Source organism: Acinonyx jubatus, chromosome B3 (genome assembly GCF_027475565.1).
Source record: "Acinonyx jubatus isolate Ajub_Pintada_27869175 chromosome B3, VMU_Ajub_asm_v1.0, whole genome shotgun sequence".
Classification (NCBI taxonomy): Eukaryota; Metazoa; Chordata; class Mammalia; order Carnivora; family Felidae; genus Acinonyx; species Acinonyx jubatus.
Genome location: NC_069386.1, coordinates 61,079,815 through 61,097,319, shown reverse-complemented (window position 1 = coordinate 61,097,319; position 17,505 = coordinate 61,079,815). Strand labels below are relative to the sequence as shown.

The window sequence follows — 17,505 nt, the reverse complement described above, 5'->3', positions numbered from 1 at the left end:
GCAGCCCCCGCGTCTTCCGCTACCGCTCTCCGGTTGATGTAGGCGATCGCGATTCTCCCGCCGGAGGCCGCAGCTAGCCAGCGCGGGAGGGTGTAGGGGCGGGGCTTAGTGAAGGTCCGAGGGTGTCCGGGACCCGGCAAGCGTGATCTCAGCTCTGTGGACCTTGCGGCGCTGCGCCGGCCACCAGAATGGAGAGTAGGTGCTACGGCTGCGCTGTCAAGTTTACCCTCTTCAAAAAGGAGGCGAGTCTTCTCCCCGCGGGCTAGAAGGTCAGGGAGGACGCGGAGTGGAGGAAAAGCCCTGGACTTGAAGTCCGTAGACTTGGTTTTACCAGCTGTGTTGGTTTTATTGAAGTCACTGAACTTCAGTTTCCATTTCTGTGAAATGGGGCTAACTCTCCCTCGCTTTCGGGGTTAGCATGAGGGTCCAGAGAGGTACTGGAGGTGAAAGTCCCTGTAACTATACAGCACGCTCCTATCTTTTATAGAAAGGTAGGCTTTTCTGTCCACTAAGTGAAGGATACAGCTGGTTCCTTCCCTCCACTTTGCTCCTCCGCAGCGCAGTCTTGGTTAATGCCCTGTGACCACTCTCTATCACACCATGTCCTTTGCTCTGAAACCTTCACCATCATGCAGCCTGCCCTTCCCAGGTTTCTTGAGTTAGATTACCGCCCTTCCTCCTGCTCCCAAGGCACCGTGGCAAAGTCTTTTGTCCTCTGCACAAGGCCCCAAATTCTTCTGGTAAACTGTAGGCTTCCTCTGATCAGTTGTGACTAGGAGATAGGAACCAGATTGGATGAACGAATAGCTATGGAGGCAGATCCGTGTAGCACTTAGAAACCTGGGTTTTGGAACCCGGGTGGTCAGGGTTCAAATTTGACCTCTGTAGTCTTATTCATGGAATTACCTTGGTTTGGGCAAGTCATGTAACCTCTCTGACCCCATCTAAGATAGGAATAATAATGGTGGTCATCAGGATTAAGTAGAGTAGTGTGTATAAATTGTGAGGATTAAATCACATGACGAATGTTAAATGCTGAGCTTAGTGCCTGGCACACAGTAAGTGCTTAATAAATGGAGGCTATTGTTATCCCTGAAGCCAAGCCACCCTCCATCTCTACTAGAGCACAGAAGACAGGGGCTCTGCACTCTCTCTGGTTCTCCTTTGTTGAAGAGCCCATGACCTGCAGCATGAGGTTTTGCCTATTTGTTTTCTACACCCCAGTGCCATTGAATTGAAGTCAGGATAGAAAGCATGGGAATTTTACGTAAAGCTCTACTTGGTTTGAATAAAAGACTGGAGACTGAGGAATTGCTTTACCCTCCACCCCTCTCTCTCCCCAGGCCCTAGGGGCCCCATTTCTCATCCTCCTCCCCGCAGCTGGTCAAAACTTCAGTGTCTTCTCTGTGTGTGTGCTTGGAGAGTCCCAGGGAGGAGACTGCAGGGGCGGGTGAGAGATGGATCCCCCTACTTCATGTTTCTTATAGTACGGCTGTAAGAATTGTGGCCGGGCCTTCTGTTCTGGCTGCCTTAGCTTCAGTGCAGTGGTGCCCCGGACTGGGAATACCCAACAGAAGGTCTGCAAGGAGTGCCACGAAGTCCTGACCAGGTGAGACGCTGACATGGGCAAGGGTTTAGCCAAGCATGGTACCAGGTAGCTGGCCAGCCCACACAGCTTTGTGCTCTGTGGCTAGAGGTCAGCTCAGGAAGTGTTTGGGGGAGAGGTACTGACTGGCAGATAAGGGGACTTCTGATGCCAGATTTCTTCTCTATAGAGGATCGTCTCCTGTCAATGCCTCCAAGTGGTCACCACCTCAGAACTATAAGAAGTAAGTGCTAAAGGGACAGAGACAAATAGGGGTGGGGAAAAGACAAAGGAGCCATTGAGTAGGACTCTCTTCCCAGCCTCTAGATCAAATGAGCACAGGGTCAGGAGAATATCTCTCAGCCTCCTGACTGCCTTCTTGGGCTCAGAAAGCAGCTCATCAGCCTCTCCCGAGAAACGGTTCTTGGTAGATCTTGCCCTCTAAGCCAGACCCTCTGTTTGGTCAGCTGGATTGGGCTACAGAGGGATATGAATGAGAACCATAGACTATTGTCTATTGGAGGCCTCCCTGGATGCCTAGAAATGATTTGAATGGGAAACGGTGAGTGGGTGCCTTCACCCCTCCCTTCTACATTCTTCAAGAACCTTATCTCATACCCTGCCAGGCGTGTGGCAGCCTTGGAAGCCAAGCAGAAGCCCAGCACTCCCCAGAGCCGGGGACTAACCCAACAAGACCAAGTCATCGCTGAGCGCCTAGCACGGCTCCGCCAGCAGAACAAGCCCAGTGAGTGGGGGCACACAGGGTGATCTAAAACATACCATCCAGACTTCCTGGGACTAGGATTCCTCTGGATCTTACAAGGCTTTCCCATACCAATTTCAGAGTCAGTGGCCTCACAGGCAGAGATAGAAGCCAGGCTAGCTGCACTGAGGAAGGAAACCCAGGGTTCCATCCCTTCCACCCAAGAGATGGAGGCACGGCTTGCTGCACTGCAGGGCAGAGTTCCGCCGTGTCAGACCTCCCAGGTGGTGAGTGCTCAGGGGTCAGGGGTCCTAGGACAAGGACCTAGATACATGTATGCCTATGTACTTTGCAGGAGTTGGCAAAACCTCCCACCCTCACCTCTTGATTCTCAGGCCTGCTGCCAGGCCAAGGATCCAGGGACAAGCAGCAGGATGGGGTGGGGCAGGAAAGAGTGGCCAGATCTACTCGATTATGTGAGCCCTGGATTAGTCAGTCCCCTTTCCAAGAGCTTTGGAAACTCTTCAGCATCCACCCGTAACCTAGACTTCGCTGAGCCTTATGGTGTTGCTTCCCCTCTACCCTACTCCTCACTGAAGTTCCCTCCTGTGAACAGGCACATCAGCCACCAGACACAAGGACCCAGGCCCAGCAGGCGCAGGATCTGCTGACACAGCTGGCAGCAGAGGTGGCTATTGATGAGAACTTGGAACGAGGAGACCCAGGTAACTTCTCCACCTGGATCCCCCAGGGACCTGCCTCCCCCTCCTCCCGCCGGCTCTTTCCCCAAGTAGGAAGGTCTCTGCTGCCCACCCTCTGGGATGCAAATATGAATCAGAGAACAATCAACATTATAAGCTTTAGATGGGTTTACCCCAACAGGAGCCAGTGTATTACTAGTGGATAAGTGTGTAGGCTTTAGAATCAGACAGCGATTTCTAATTTTTTTTTTTAATTTGAGAGAGAGAGAGAGCACGTCAGTTGGGGAGAGCAGCTGAGGGGGAGAGAGAGAGAGAGAAAGAGAATCTTAAGCAGGCTCCACACTCAGCCTGGAGCCCAACACAGGGCTCAATCCCATGACCCTGGGATCATAATCTGAATAGAAATCAAGAGTTGGATGTTCAGTGGACTGAGCCACCCAGGTGCTCCCAGACAGCAATTTCTTATTCTACCATTTAAACTAGCTTTGTGACCCTGGGAAAGTTACTTAACCGAAGTCTCACTTTCCTCATCTGTAAAATGGAGATATGATAGAACCCACCTCACGGGGAAGTTACGAGAAGTAAATGAGATTAATAAACAATTAAGACCCTGCCGGGTTCATAGTAAGTGTTCAGTGAATGTTCATTGCAATGATGATGATGATGATAAGGATGAGGAAGTGGCTGTTTAGATTTAATTAAAATGAAATTTAAAATTCAGTTCCTCAGTGGTACCAGTCACATTTCAAGTGCTATTAAACTATAGTCTTACACAAATACAGACCATGATATGGAGCGCTTCCATTATCATAAAAAATGCTATCGGACAGTGCTGTTCAAATGCTTCAGAGCAATGGTTCTCAATTGGGGATGATTTTTCCATCCGGGGCCCATATGGCAACGTCTGGAGACTCTCAGACTCAGATTCTCACAACTTAGAAGGTACCACTGGCATCTAGTGAGCAGAGGCTAGGGATGCTGCTAAACATCATACAGTGCACAGGGCAGCCCCTACCACAAAGAATTATCCTGTCCAAAATATCAAAATACCAAAATATCAAAAGAACCAAGACTGAGAAGCCCTGCTTCAGAGACATAATCTCATTGAATACCCTCCGTAATCTTATACATACTATTATTATCCATATTTTATAAATGAGGAAACTGAGGCCTGGTGAGCTTAAGGAAATTGACCAAGGTCACACGTATTAAGTGACAGAGCTGGGACTTGAACCCAAAGCTGTCTCATTTTGAACCTCTTGGTCTGAAATGCTTATCTAAAGGGGACCATGTCAGAGCCACAGCCACTCTGGTAGAATTCTTCCTGCCTAGTGCCTTACAAGATCTCAGCTTCTCTCGTTTCCTCTCTGTGCTGCTCCCTGGAAGTATTAATTCCAGCCTGTAAAGCAGAGAGACTGGCTGAGGCTTAGCTTCCCTATACCCTCACCTTTTGGGGCAGTGATAGTCATACCATGGGACACCTACCCTAAGGGCAACATGTAAAAATATCGGGAGTGGGGATAGATTTAATTGAAAAAAGCATGTCTAAGATTACTAGTATTTTACATTTGGAAAAATGTAGGAAAGACTCATTTTATTTGTAATATAAACCACAGGAGCTAATGCTGAACAAAAAGCTGATAATTTATGTTTTTTAAAGAAAGTTGAGAAATAGGCACAGAGACCTTGGAATGTCTCTGCCTCCCTAACTGCATCACTCCTTCCAGGTGCCCCTATCCAGAATGATCTCAACCAAGGTGGCCTAGGGGGCCAGAGCACTAATTCCAAGGGACAGGCCACCTGGTCCCTGGAAGAGGAGAAGAGCAGGCTGCTGGCTGAGGCAGCAGTCGAGCTGCGGGAGGAGAACACGAGGCAGGAGAGGATCCTGGCCCTCGCCAAGCGCCTGGCCATGCTGCGGGGACAGGACCCCGATAAAGGTAGAGGCTGGGAAACAGCAGCTCACTTCTGTCCATTGGGAAGGCCCTCCACTCCCAACCCCAGGCCAAGCTCTACAAAACGGCTGTATTCCCTGGCACACTGAGTCAGGTGCTGGGATTGCTATGTCCAGAGGTCTATTGAGCTCTGCCCAGAGCCATGAGGAAGGTACTGGGGCAAAGGAATAGATACGGAATAAGTAGCAGCCGTCGGGCCCAGGGACCCTCAGTCCCTTCAGGGACTGCAAATCCTTTTGTTCCTGTCCCCCAAGGTGGGGGAGGGAGGGGCAGGATCTGATGTGATTGTTGACAACAGAGGCTGCCTAGCTCTGGAAGAAGTGCCCGTGGAAAGCAAACCAGCTCCTGCGGGCAAAATTACAGCTACTCAAGAGAACTCTCTCAACCTCACTCCTCCTCCTCTGCTCCTGTCATTCCCTTTCAAGTGACCCTCCAGGACTATCACCTCCCAGACAGTGATGATGATGAGGATGAGGAGACAGCCATCCAGAGAGTCCTGCAGCAGGTGGGCCCTGCCTTACCCACCTGACCACCACCTGTCCTGTCTCTGCCTCACTGCCCCACCACCCACTTGGCCCAGTTCACCCTGCCTCTACTCTCTCACTGAATGGCCACTCTGCAGCTCCTGTTCTACCTGGCATGCCACTGTCCCTATGACCCAGACCTGCCTACTGGCCCCTTGAGATGGGGTATCAGCAGCCATAGGCAATAGATCAAGGGAGATGGGTTGAGAAGCTAAGGCCACAGAACACAGAAATACTCGTGGGGCAGGGGGGCAGAGTCTAGGCCTGGAACAGGAAGCTGAACCTCTTTGCCCTGTCCACAGCTTACTGAAGAAGCTGCCTTGGATGAGGCAAGTGGCTTGAACATCCCTGTGGAGCCAGCTCTCAGAGCCCGGGCCCAGTCCTGTAGGGCAGAGTCCCAGGTGAGAAAAACCCCAGACCACTGCCACGCCTTCCTCCCTCCCTGGCCAACTGCTCCTGCAGCAGTGTTCCTACACACCTCCCTTCCCCCACTCCTCTCTGCTCCTAGAAGGCTCAGGCCAAGGCCCCCAGGCAGGAGGCAGAGGAAGAGGAGCTCCCCTGGTGCTGCATCTGCAATGAGGATGCCACCCTGCGCTGCGCCGGCTGCGATGGAGACCTCTACTGTTCCCGCTGCTTCCGGTGAGTGCAGATAGAATGTTCTGTGTGGCTGGGAGAAAATGCGGGTCCTCTCTGATCCCTGACTTGTCTCTCTTTGCTCCACAGGGAAGGCCACGATGCCTTTGAACTTAAAGAGCACCAGACGTCTGCCTACTGCCCCCAGCACATAGGCCGAGAACACTGAGGAAACCAGGGAGGCAATTCCATGGGCAGTCGTGCAGGCTGGTGCACAAGTCAGGCTAGATTGCTCATGGACATGCCCCTTCCTGAGCCTCAGTGTCCCTGGAAGGAGGAAAGATTCTCCATTCAGGATGATAACTGGGGGAGCCAGAGGAAAGGCAGAACTCAGAGCCTTCCAACAGCCAAGCGTGGACTGGGAGTAAGACACGGTGGGGAAAAGACAAGACTGAACCTAAGGGTGATGAGCCTTGGAATTTGCTCAAGGGCCCAGGGCCCTCCCCTGGCACTTAATGCATCTAATAAAGAATGCTGATTCCTTGAGCCCAGCATGTCTTACCTCTAGAACCCTGTGGGCTCTGAGCCTGGGCCCCTGGAGAGGTGGCAAGAGCAAGACCTCCACTAGAAGTCCAGTCCTGTGGAGTGAGGAAAAAAGTCGGGCTATCCTACAGGCTTCTCCAAGGAGGAACAGTCCCATCCACCCTGGAACCTCATATGCAGTAGGCATGGATATTCATTCAACTGATCTGAACTATGTGTCCTACTCTGGGCAACCCATTATAGCTCGCAGGCCCCACCAGCTTAGATTCCTCAGCCTCCCTAGCACTCAGACAGTGCTTGCACAAACAGTGGATGCATGCCCTGCTTCCTGTCTTACTCCCAAAGGATGCCACCTGTCCAGGCTCCTGTCCCAACCTGCCTGCCATTCAGACCTAGTGTCTGTTTCCAGCCACACCTTCCTGAGCTGACTCCTGGAGTCTCCACCTGTACCCTTTACGCGCCTCTACTTAGCTCCTGCCTTTTCTCTTTCTGCTGCTGGCCAGAGCCAGCTCATGTTAGTTCTCAGCCTGATGCCTCCTGAATCATTTAGGGAGAGAGGAGGGTTAGCTATCCCTGATTTCCGCAGACCCAACTAGGTTTTCCCTATTACCTCCCCTATGGGATTCAGAACTAGTCTTTGCCACTTGGGCTCCTGTTGGTGATGCAGGATGCTGTGTGTCCTAGTCTGGTGCCCTCTCCTTGGCCTCTGGGCCTTGCTATATCATGAGCTCTAAAGTAGAACTGTGACCTTCACCTTTGAATTCTCAAGGCCTATCTAGATGGATGGATGGATAGATGGATGGGTGAATGAAGTATGGATCTGGTGACTCAGGATGCTAGCCTTCTGGTATATCACTTCACCCTCCCCTCCCCTATCCCTCAGGACAGATATGCTCCACACTCCATTCAGCTGGGGCTCCCAAAGGTTTTATCCACTTGGCTGCCAAGGAAAGTACCGGGCAACAGCCATGAATGGCTTCCAGAAAGCCTAGCTAACAGGAACCAGCTGTGGCTACACATACACAAGAGGTATCCAAATGTCCCTTCTCATCTTCCACATTCCTTGTCTTTGTCCCAGGGGACCATTTCCCTCTCAGCCCAGGATTCTGAGGTTCAGGGCAGGCCTGGCAGTGCTAAGGCTGCTGAAGGTAGTCTCCCAAGGCTTATTTCTGAGGCCGACTGAGTCTCCGGAGTTTCTTGAGTTGACTGAGCAGCTCAGAGATAAAAGACTGAAAGAGAAACAGGGATGAGATCAAGGAAAGGGGTCACGCTCACCCACCACAATGCCCTTCTTAATCTCCCCTGACCCCATGTCTCCAGAGCTGGGGAAGGTGAGAAGGACCTAGCGCTAAGCCTTCCTCTCAAATACTCCTCTTCATTAGCTGCCTCCCCTCTAGGTCCCGCTTACCCCCAGAGCAGCAGAGCATCCCTTACCTCTGTGGGGCGGGGGCAGTTTTGGAGAAGAGCCTGGTGGAAAAGAACAAAGAGTGAGTCCCTGAGCCACAGAACTTTCCCACAAGCCTCCACTCAGCTTCCCAGGAATCTTCTCTGAACTTGTTCTCCCCATGCCACTCAAGGAGGCAAAACCTGAGTTCCTGGGCTCCTCCCTCTCTAAGCTCAGCTTCCATTCCCCAACCCCAGGCCCACATTCTACCTCCAAGTGAGTCTTCTGTTCCTCTGTGGATAGTTCCATGAGAGCTTCCAGGTCAATCTCAGGCTCAGGAGGAGTTGGTTGACCCTGTTTGGGAATCACATGGGGCTCAGAGGGGCCTGGCTAGCTGGTGCTGGAGTGAATGTTATGTCGGGCTCACCCATCTCCTACCCTACTTCCATGTTCAGTCTGTCTCCTCACCTTACTCAGACCACACGTTCATTCTGCCATTCAACACTTACTGAATACCTACTATCTTCTATCTGAAACAGGGCTAGGGTTCTTTAAAAAGAGTGCCTGTTCGGGACACCTGGGTAGCTCAGTCGGTTGAGCATCCAACTTCGGCTCAGGTCATGATCTCACGGCTCATGAGTTTGAGCCCCACATCGGGCTCTGTGCCGATAGCTCAGAGCCTAGAGCCTGCTTCAGATTCTGTCTCCCCCCATCTCCCTCTGCCCCTACCGTGCTCACGTGCTGTCTTTCTCAAATATAAATATTTTTAAAAATTTTTAAAAAATAAAAAGAGTGCCTGTTTAATTTCAAAGGTGTATGCATGTTGTTGGTAAGGATCTAAAATGGTACAGCTGCTTTGGAAAACAGTTTTGCAGTTCTTTTTTATTTGTTTGTTTATTTGTTTTGAGAGAAAGAGGCAGGGGCAGAGGGAGAGGAGCTAGAAAATCTTTTTTTTTTAATTAAAAAAATTATTTTTTTAATTTTTGAAAGAGAGACAGAGCATGAGCTGGGAAGGGTCAGAGAGGGAGACACAGAATCCGAAGCAAGCTCCAGCCTCCAAGCTGTCAGCACAGAGCCCGACATAGGGCTCGAACCCATGGACCGCAAAATCATAACCTGAGCTGAAGTCGGATGCTCAACCAACTGAGCCACCCAGGCGCCCCAAGGAGCTAGAAAATCAAGCAGGGTTCACACCCACAACTGTGAGATCATGACCTGAGTCGAAATCAAGAGTCAGATATTCAACCAACTGAGCCACCCAGGCTCCCCGGCAGTTCTTTAAAATGTTAAATATAGAGTTGTCACCTGACCCAGCAATCCTACTCCTAGGTCTACTCCCAAGAGAAATGAAAACATGTCGACACAAAAGTTTGCATGAACTTTCATAGCAGTATTATTCATAATAGCCAAAAGGTAAAATAATACATGTCTCCATCAACTGATGAATGGATAAATAAAATATAATGTAGCTATACAATATTGCTCAACAATAAAAGGAACACAGCATTGATTCAGACTACAACATGGATGAACCTTGAAAACATTATGCTAGTGAAAGAAACCAGTTACAAAAGGCCACATATTATGATTCAACTTGTATGAAATGTCCAGAATAGATAAATCCATAGAGACACAAAGTAGATTAGTGCCTAGGGCTGGGAGTGGTGGTGGTAAGGAATGAGGTGTGACTGCTAATTGGCACAGGGTTTCTATCTGGGGTGATAAAATGTCCTAAAATTAAGTTGTGGTTGTATAACCCCAAAGATACTTAAAACTATTGGAAGTATACACTGCAAGTGAGTGACTGTATGGTATGTGAATCATATCTTAATAAAGCTGTCTTTAAAAGTTATCACAGTCAGGGGCACCTGGGTGGCTCAGTCGATTGAGTGTGTGACACTTGATTTCAGCTCAGGTCATGGTCTCATGGTTCATGGGTTCGAGCCCTACTTGGCATTCTCTCTCCCTCTTTCTCTCTGCCCCTCCCCTGCTGACACATGCATGTGTGCTCTCTCTCTCAAAATAAATAAACTTAAAAAAACAAAAGTTATTATAGTCAGTGAAATAATTTAAACAATACAGAGTTTATAAAATTGAAAATGAAAGAAGCTCAAGGGAATGAGAAGACAAGCTACAGACTGGGAGAAAATATTTGCAAAGGATGTATCTGATAAAGGACTATTGTCCAAAATAGACAAAGAACTCTTGAAACTCAAAAGTAAGAAAGGAACAACCCAACTGAAAAATCGGAAAAGATATGAACAGATACCTCACCAAAGAATATATGCAAATGGCAAATAGGATATGAGATGTTCAACATAATATGTGAGTAGGAAATTGCAAATTAAGACAACAGTGAGATACACTACATACCTATCAAATTGGCAAAAAATCCAAAATGCTGACAACACAATGCTGATGAGGATGTGGAACAAGGGGAACCTTCATTCATTGCTGGTAAGAATGCTAAATAGTACAGCCACTTGGGAAGACATTTTGGCCGTTTCTTACAAAACTAAACACACTTTTACCATATGATCCAGTGATCAAGCTCCTTAGTATTTACCCAAGTGAGCTGGAAACATATCCATATAAAAACCTGCCTAAAGATGTTTATAGCAACTTTATTCATAACTGCCAAAATTTGAAAGCAACCAATACATCCTTCAATAGGTAAATGGATAAATCAACAGCACACCCAGCCGATGGAATTATTATTCAGCACTAAAAGAAATGAGCTTCAAGCCATGAAAAGACTAAATGAACTGCAAACACATGGAATAAGTGAAAGAAGCCAATCTGAATTTGGCCAAACATATCGTATGATTCCAACTATACAACATTCTGGGAAATGCAAAACTATGGAGACAGTAAAAAGATCAGTTGGAATAATGGGGAAAGTGGGATATATAGGTGGAGCACAGAAGACTTTTAGGACAGAGAAAATACTCTGTATGATACTATAATAGTGGGTACATGTCATTACACATTTGTCCAAACCCTTAGAATGTACAATACCAAGAATGAACCCTAATACAAGCTATGGACTTTGGGTCATTATAATGTGTCAATGTAGGCTCATCAACCATAACATTGCACTGCTCTAGTTGGGGAATGATGATGGGGGAGGCTATGCATGTGTGGGGACAGGGGGAACATGAGAACTCTCTGCTCAGTCTTCCTGTGAACCTAAAACTGCTCTAAAAATTAAGTCTAGGGGCACCTGGGTGGTTCAGTCAATTAAGCGTCTTGACCTCAGCTCAGGTCATGATCCCGCAGTTCATGAGTTCTAGCCCTGCATTGGGCTCTGTGCTGACAGCTCAGAGCCTGGAGCCTGCTTCAGATTCTATGTTTCCCTCTCTCCCCCTTCATACTCTGTCTCTCTCTCTCAAAAATAAATAAATATATTTATTTTATAAGTCTATTTTAATAAGTCTATTAAAAAAAAAGAGATGTGGGGCGCCTGGGTGGCTCAGTTGGTTAGGTGTCTGAGTTCAGCTAAGGTCATGATCTTACGGCTTGTGAGTTACAGCACCGTGTCAGGCTCTGTGATGACAGCTCAGACAGAGCCTGGATCCTACTTTGGATTCAGTTTCTCCATCTCTCTCTGCCCCTTCCCTGCTCATGGTCTGTCTCTGTCCCTCAAAAATAAATAAATATTAAAGAGAGAGAGAGAGAGATGTGAACTCAATGGCCAAGGTTTAATAAACTTGTGATTTTTTACTGCTTTATCAAGGACTTTTTTTTTTAATATGAAATTTATTGTCAAATTGGTTTCCATACAACACCCAGTGCTCATCCCAACAGGACTTTCTTAAGTGAAAGTGGCATGGTGATAAAGAACATGACTCCTAGCACAGGTTGGTGCCACTTTTTTTTTAAAGTCTGTTTGTTTGTTTGTTTATTACTCTCTACACCCAACATGGGGCTCGAATTCATGACCCCAAGATCAAGAGTTGCATGCTCCACCAACTGAGCCATCCAGGTGCCCGTGGTGCCACTTTCTTGATTCACACTGAGAGTCACCATTGTTTTTGCATTATCAGTACAAACGTCAACATAGTGAAAAAGGCAAATGACATCTCAATATTACTATGAACATAACCAGGAACCCTCTGAAAGGGTCTTGGAAACCCCCAGGGTCACCAGAATACACTTCAACTGCTGCCTCATTCATTTTTTTTACTGGGCTCAGTTTTTTCTTACTGATTTAAGAAGTCTTTTTTTTTTTTTTTTAAACTAGATTAGCCCTGACGTCCATTCTACATATGATGGAAATTTGTGTGTGAGGAAGGGGTTGGGGAAATATATGTGTTTACATATAGCTAAATGTTTATATATAGCTAAATGTAACTAATCGTCTTTTCCAGTTTGGGGGTTTAATTTTTTTTTAATTTTATTTTAGAGAGAATGCAAGCAGGGAAGAGGGGCAGAGCGAGAGAGAGAATCTCAAGCAGGCTCCACACTTAGCATGGAGTCCAAGGTGGAGCTTGATCCCACGACCCTGGGATCATGACCTTACCTGAAGTCAAGAGTGGGACACTTAACCAACTGAGCCACCCAGGCACCCCTTCAGTTTGGGTTTTGCCATTTCTTCTCCTTCTCCTCTTCTAATGCTTAGCAAGTTCTTCTCATATGGATTTGAATAAATATTTGATATTCACCTTTACATTTTCTAGAGGTTTGATAATTTCACCTTTTCCTTTTGATTATTTAATCCTTTTTGACGTTGTTTATTTATTGATTTTTGAGAAAGAGAGAGACAGAGACAGAGAGAGACAGAAAGAGAGCAAGCAGGGAAGAGACAGAGAGAGGAGAAGAGAGACAGAATTCCAAGCAGGCTCCATGCTGTTGGTGCAGAGCCTGATGCAGGGCTCAAGCCCACAAGCTGTGAGATCATGATGTAAGCCAAAAATGAGAGTTGAACACTCAACCGATTGAGCCACCCAGGCGCCCCTGATTATTTAATACTTCAAGATCTATTTACTCAACAAATACATGTTCAGTGACTACTGTTATTAACCTGGCACTATGAACTTGGGAGCTTCAGTGAACAAAACAAAAATCTTGTCCTCAAAGAGCCCACATATTAGAGGCAGTCAAGAAGACAAATAGATACATATATAATAAGTACTTAAGCTGTATAATTTGTTTAGCATTATTTGCAGGACTTTTTTTTTTATTAAAAAATTTTTTCTTAATGTTTATTTTTTATTTTTTTGAGAGAGACAGAGACAGAATGCGAATGGGTTAGGGGCAGAGAGAGAGGGAGACACGGAATCTGAAGCAGGCGCCAGGCTGTCAGCACAGGGCCCAACGCGGGGCTCGAACTCACGAGCTGGGAGATCATGACCTGAGCTGAAGTCGGACGCTCAACCGACTGAGCCACCCAGGCGCCCCATTTGTGGGACTTTTTAAATGATGGAAGTGTTCCATATCTTGATTGGGGTAGTAGTGGTTACATATGAAAAAGTGCATCCCAATGTACACTTCGAATTTTATTCTCTGTCAGTTATACCTCAATAAAGTTGATATATATATTTTTTTAGGTTAAGAAAAAGGAAAAAGAAGCCTCACCTGCCCTCTCCTTCCTCCAACTGCCAACACGTAACCACTGTTAACAGTTTTAGTCCTCCCATGCCTTTTTATTTATTTATTTAAAAAAATTTTTTTTAACGTTTTATTTTCTTATTTTTGAGACAGGGAGAGACAGAGCATGAACAGGAGAGGGTCAGAGAGAGGGAGACACAGAATCCGAAACAGGCTCCAGGCTCTGAGCTGTCAGCACAGAGCCCGACGCGGGGCTCAAACTCACGGACCACGAGATCATGACCTGAGCCGAAGTCGGCCGCTTAACCGACTGAGCCACCCAGGTGCCCCTATTATTTATTTTTTTAATGTTTATTTATTTATTTCGAGAGACAGAGAGAGAGAGAGACCATGAATGGGGAAGGGGCAGAGAGAGAGAGAGAGAGAGAGAGAGAGAGAGAGAGAGAGAGAAAGAACCCAAAGTAGGCCCGGTGCTCAGTGCAGAGCCCAATGTGGGGCTCCATCTCACAAACCATGAGATCATGACCTGAGCCGAAATCAAGAGTCGGATGCTTAACTGACTGAGCCACCCAGGTACCCCTCCATGCCTTTTAAAAAATAAATAATGCTAGGGTTCTAAGTTAGCTCTTTCACCCTAAGCTCTAGGCTTTCCTTTTTGCTTGCTTGGTTTCTAGCTCATCTGGTTCATCCTTCATTCATTTAATGCATATTTGTTGAGGGCATGCTATGCACCAAGTATTGTGATAAGTGCTGGGGCCATAACAGCAAGACAGACAGACAGACATAACCCTGCCCTTGAAAAGCTTATAGTCTCCTGAAGGATATAGACAAGTGAAATGGCAGTTATAATACAGAGCGATAAGCACTCTGATGAGATACTTTGAGAACACAATGGAAAGAGAACATAACCAAGCCTGGGATTTAAGAAGGCTTCCTGGAGGAAGTGACCTCTAATCTGAGAACTGAAGGCTGAGTGGGAGTTAACCAGATATTTATTCTTAGTAACAGGGACTGAATTTATTCTCCCAAAATAAGTAACCAGAAAACTAGGGGTGCCTGGGTGGCTCAGTTGTTAAGCGTCTGGCTCTTGGTTTCCGCTCAGGTTGTGATCTCATAGTTGTGGGTTCAAGTCCCACAATGGGCTCTGTGCTGACAGCACTGAGCCTACTTGGGATTCTGTCTTCCTCTCTCTGCCCCTCCCCGACTCGTGTTGTCTCTCTGTGTCAAGAATAAACATTTTTTTTAAAGTAACTAGAAAACTAGAATATATATGAACAATGTTTTCAATCATTGGACAAAGGTTGCTCAGGACTACCTAAGAGAGAAGGGAAACAGATGAGACAAACTCTGTAATTGCCCTGTATTTCTTCCTAGAGGCAATTTCCAGACCACAGAGCAGTGAGGGAGGTCCCAAGGAGAGCACAGTGGTCTTGCGAAATTGATAGGACAGAGATCAGAGTTCAGGGTTGAGGTGGCTGGGAGTTGCTAGACAAAGTTCTGGAGAAGAGGATGTTATGAAAAGAGACCTCCAGAAATCTGCATAAAGGTTCTCTTGAGTCTTTGCTGAACACAGGATGCACATTCATAGGATAAAGCCTCACAAGCCCAGATACTATGAGGCACCAAAGGCACAGAGATGAACAGTTCCCAGACCTCACACAGGACTGGGAGACAAATCAAGTTCCATCCAGTCAGAGTGGACAGTCATCACTGATCATTTGGGCATTCAGTAGAGACCTCAGAAGGGCCATACTTGACTAGGGGTTAAATTATTCTCTAGATTAAAGGATACTCTAGACTCAATGTAGCTTAAAAATAAGCTTCAGAAGGATCAAACTGAGCCACAAGTAACTAAACTGCCTATTAAAACAAGACCCAATGCTTTAAAGGAAGAAAAAAAAATCCAGTCAGTCAGTAACATGAAACTCATAAAATGTCCAGTATCCAGTCAAAAAAATCACTAGTCATACCAGAAGCCGGAAATATGACCTATAACCAGGAGAAATATCAGTTAATAGAAGTAGACACACACACACATGACAGAATTAGCAGATGAAGAAACCATGAACATACTAATGAGAAAAGTGAAATATATGAGAAAAAAAACAAATGTGGAGCATCCAGAGATGAAAAATACAGTATTTTAAATGAAAAACTTACTGGATGAATGGAGGTAATGGCATATTTGACGTTGCCAAAGTAAAGATCAGTTGAACTTGAAGATACAGAGACAGAAACTAGCCAAAATGAAACACAGAAAGAAAAAAACCTGGGGGGGGGGAGGAAGAAGACAAAAGAGTCTTGGTGATCTTGGTATGATATCAAGTGGTCTAACACATGTGCATTTGGAATTCCAGAAGGTGGAGAGTGGGGCAGAATAGTAAAGCTGCACTCCAACTATTAGAATTCTACCTCTAAAAAAAGTATTAGTCTGACTCCCCAAAACCTTTTCATATCACTTATGATATTAACTACACGTATTTTGGATATAAGGTATGTATATACTACTGAGAGTCAGATTACGATTGCAGTCCGGAGCTGAGAATATGGGCTGATATCATAATCCAAATATTCTTTCCTTAAAGTATTTTTTGAATTCTCAGAAATGAGTGGATATATCAAACAACCCCTGCTGAGATGAACAAGTATGGTAAAACTGTGAGTCGATATTGCATGAAGTGGTTTCCTGCCAGATGCTGCCTGATCTGACTCCTTTCTCACTTTCACTCCATGTTCCATCCCCATACTCCTGATCTCTCTGCCATGGGAACCAGCAATGAAGTAAGTCTCAAGGATGAGCTAACAAGTGTTTGTTTCACATATTTGTTAGCAATACTTTTTTAAAGTTGGAAATCTAATAGATTGTTTCTTAAAATGTCACCAAATCAGAAGGGCTGCCTGCATCAAAATGCCAGTTGCCACCAGGAAAAGATAGTGTCATAGAAGCTATAGGGAAGGAATGTTTCTTTTTGGAGGGGGCGTGGGGAAGAACGTTTCAAAACTCTAGAGTGGTCAACAGTATCCCGTGCTGATGTGTACATTAGATTTGGCCCCAAGGCAGTGACTGGTGACCTTGGCAAGAGCTCCCAATAGAATGATGGGAACAGAAGCCAGGTTTCAGTGGTTTGAATAGTGAAAGGAAGGGGAAAGGTAAGTAAAGGATGTGAGTGTGGGGGCACATGGGTGGCTCAGTCAGTTAGGCATCTGACTCTTGATCTCGGCTCAGGTCATGATCTCACAGTTTCTGAGTCCAAGCCCCAAGTCTGGCTCTGTGCTGACAGCACGAAGCCCACTTGGGATTCTCTCTCTCTCCCTCTCTGCCCCTTCCAGGCTTGTGTGCTCACTTTCTCTCCCTCTCTCTCAAAATAAATAAATAAACATTTTAAAGAAAGGATATGAGTGTGGACAAACTTTTAAGAAGTCTTGTCGTAAAAGAGACATGGAATCATGGGTGGGATCGGGGGGGGGGATATTGTTGGGCAAGTCTCCTTAAATTTTTTTAATGTTTATTTATTTTTCAGAGAAAGTGGGGGGGGGGAGGAGCAGAGAAAGAGGATGATACAGAATTTGAAGCAGGCTCTAGGCCCCTAGATGTTAGCACAGAGCCCAACATGGGGCTTGAACCCACAAACTGCAAGATCATGACCTGAGCCAAAGTCCGTAACCAACTGAGCCACCCAGGTGCCCCAAGAGTCTCCTTAAAATAGAACAAACTCATGAGTGTTTACATCCTTCCTTAGAAGCCAAATCCACACTCCACCTCTGGACAATAGGAGCTCTAGGGCCCCAAGTCTGTTTGTTTTGTTGAACCCAGACTTGGTTCCTCTGACGACAACAGAGCTGGTGCATACCCAGTGAGATGAGACGGGGCCCTCCAACAAGGTAAGGTTGGAACCCATTAAACCAAACTAAACAAGTAGTGATGCATCCCTGGAATAATTCCCAGCAGTTCTATCCAAGGTGGGCATGTCGAGGAGAGCCTGGTGGGTG

General features: G+C 46.5%; 3 protein-coding genes across 3 annotated transcripts in view; 1 reads left to right on the top strand and 2 right to left on the bottom strand.

Annotated features, from left to right (window-relative positions):
• Positions 1 to 7,735, bottom strand: part of DNAJC17 (DnaJ heat shock protein family (Hsp40) member C17) — a 50,275-nt gene extending 42,540 nt beyond the window's left edge. The window contains exons 1-2 of the mRNA XM_053224153.1: positions 7,604 to 7,735; positions 6,601 to 6,676 (exon numbers count right to left, since the gene is read on the bottom strand). Of these exons, the coding sequence (XP_053080128.1) occupies positions 6,601 to 6,676; positions 7,604 to 7,641 (114 nt within the window). The 5' untranslated portion in view covers positions 7,642 to 7,735. The remainder of the gene's footprint in view (positions 1 to 6,600; positions 6,677 to 7,603) is intronic.
• Positions 82 to 6,589, top strand: ZFYVE19 (zinc finger FYVE-type containing 19). Its single transcript, XM_027066962.2, has 11 exons — positions 82 to 242; positions 1,488 to 1,609; positions 1,776 to 1,829; positions 2,212 to 2,330; positions 2,430 to 2,575; positions 2,905 to 3,013; positions 4,717 to 4,926; positions 5,367 to 5,446; positions 5,768 to 5,866; positions 5,974 to 6,104; positions 6,189 to 6,589. Exons 1-11 carry the CDS (start codon positions 189 to 191, stop codon positions 6,265 to 6,267), a joined length of 1,203 nt encoding a protein of 400 aa, XP_026922763.1. The 5' UTR covers positions 82 to 188; the 3' UTR covers positions 6,268 to 6,589.
• The window catches only part of PPP1R14D (protein phosphatase 1 regulatory inhibitor subunit 14D), a 21,944-nt gene continuing 11,931 nt past the window's right edge, over positions 7,493 to 17,505 (bottom strand). The window contains exons 3-5 of the mRNA XM_027066964.2: positions 8,236 to 8,319; positions 8,016 to 8,048; positions 7,493 to 7,810 (exon numbers count right to left, since the gene is read on the bottom strand). Coding sequence (XP_026922765.1) covers positions 7,745 to 7,810; positions 8,016 to 8,048; positions 8,236 to 8,319 — 183 coding nt within the window. The 3' untranslated portion in view covers positions 7,493 to 7,744. The remainder of the gene's footprint in view (positions 7,811 to 8,015; positions 8,049 to 8,235; positions 8,320 to 17,505) is intronic.

What these genes read in the sequence shown, in the direction of transcription:
- ZFYVE19 (XM_027066962.2), top strand. Translation starts at nt 189, where the DNA reads ATGGAGAGTAGGTGCTACGGCTGCGCTGTCAAGTTTACCCTCTTCAAA. An exon ending in CCACCTCAGAACTATAAGAA is followed by an intron (nt 1,830 to 2,211) that starts GTAAGTGCTAAA and finishes ATACCCTGCCAG; the next exon opens with GCGTGTGGCAGCCTTGGAAG. An exon ending in CCGCCAGCAGAACAAGCCCA is followed by an intron (nt 2,331 to 2,429) that starts GTGAGTGGGGGC and finishes TACCAATTTCAG; the next exon opens with AGTCAGTGGCCTCACAGGCA.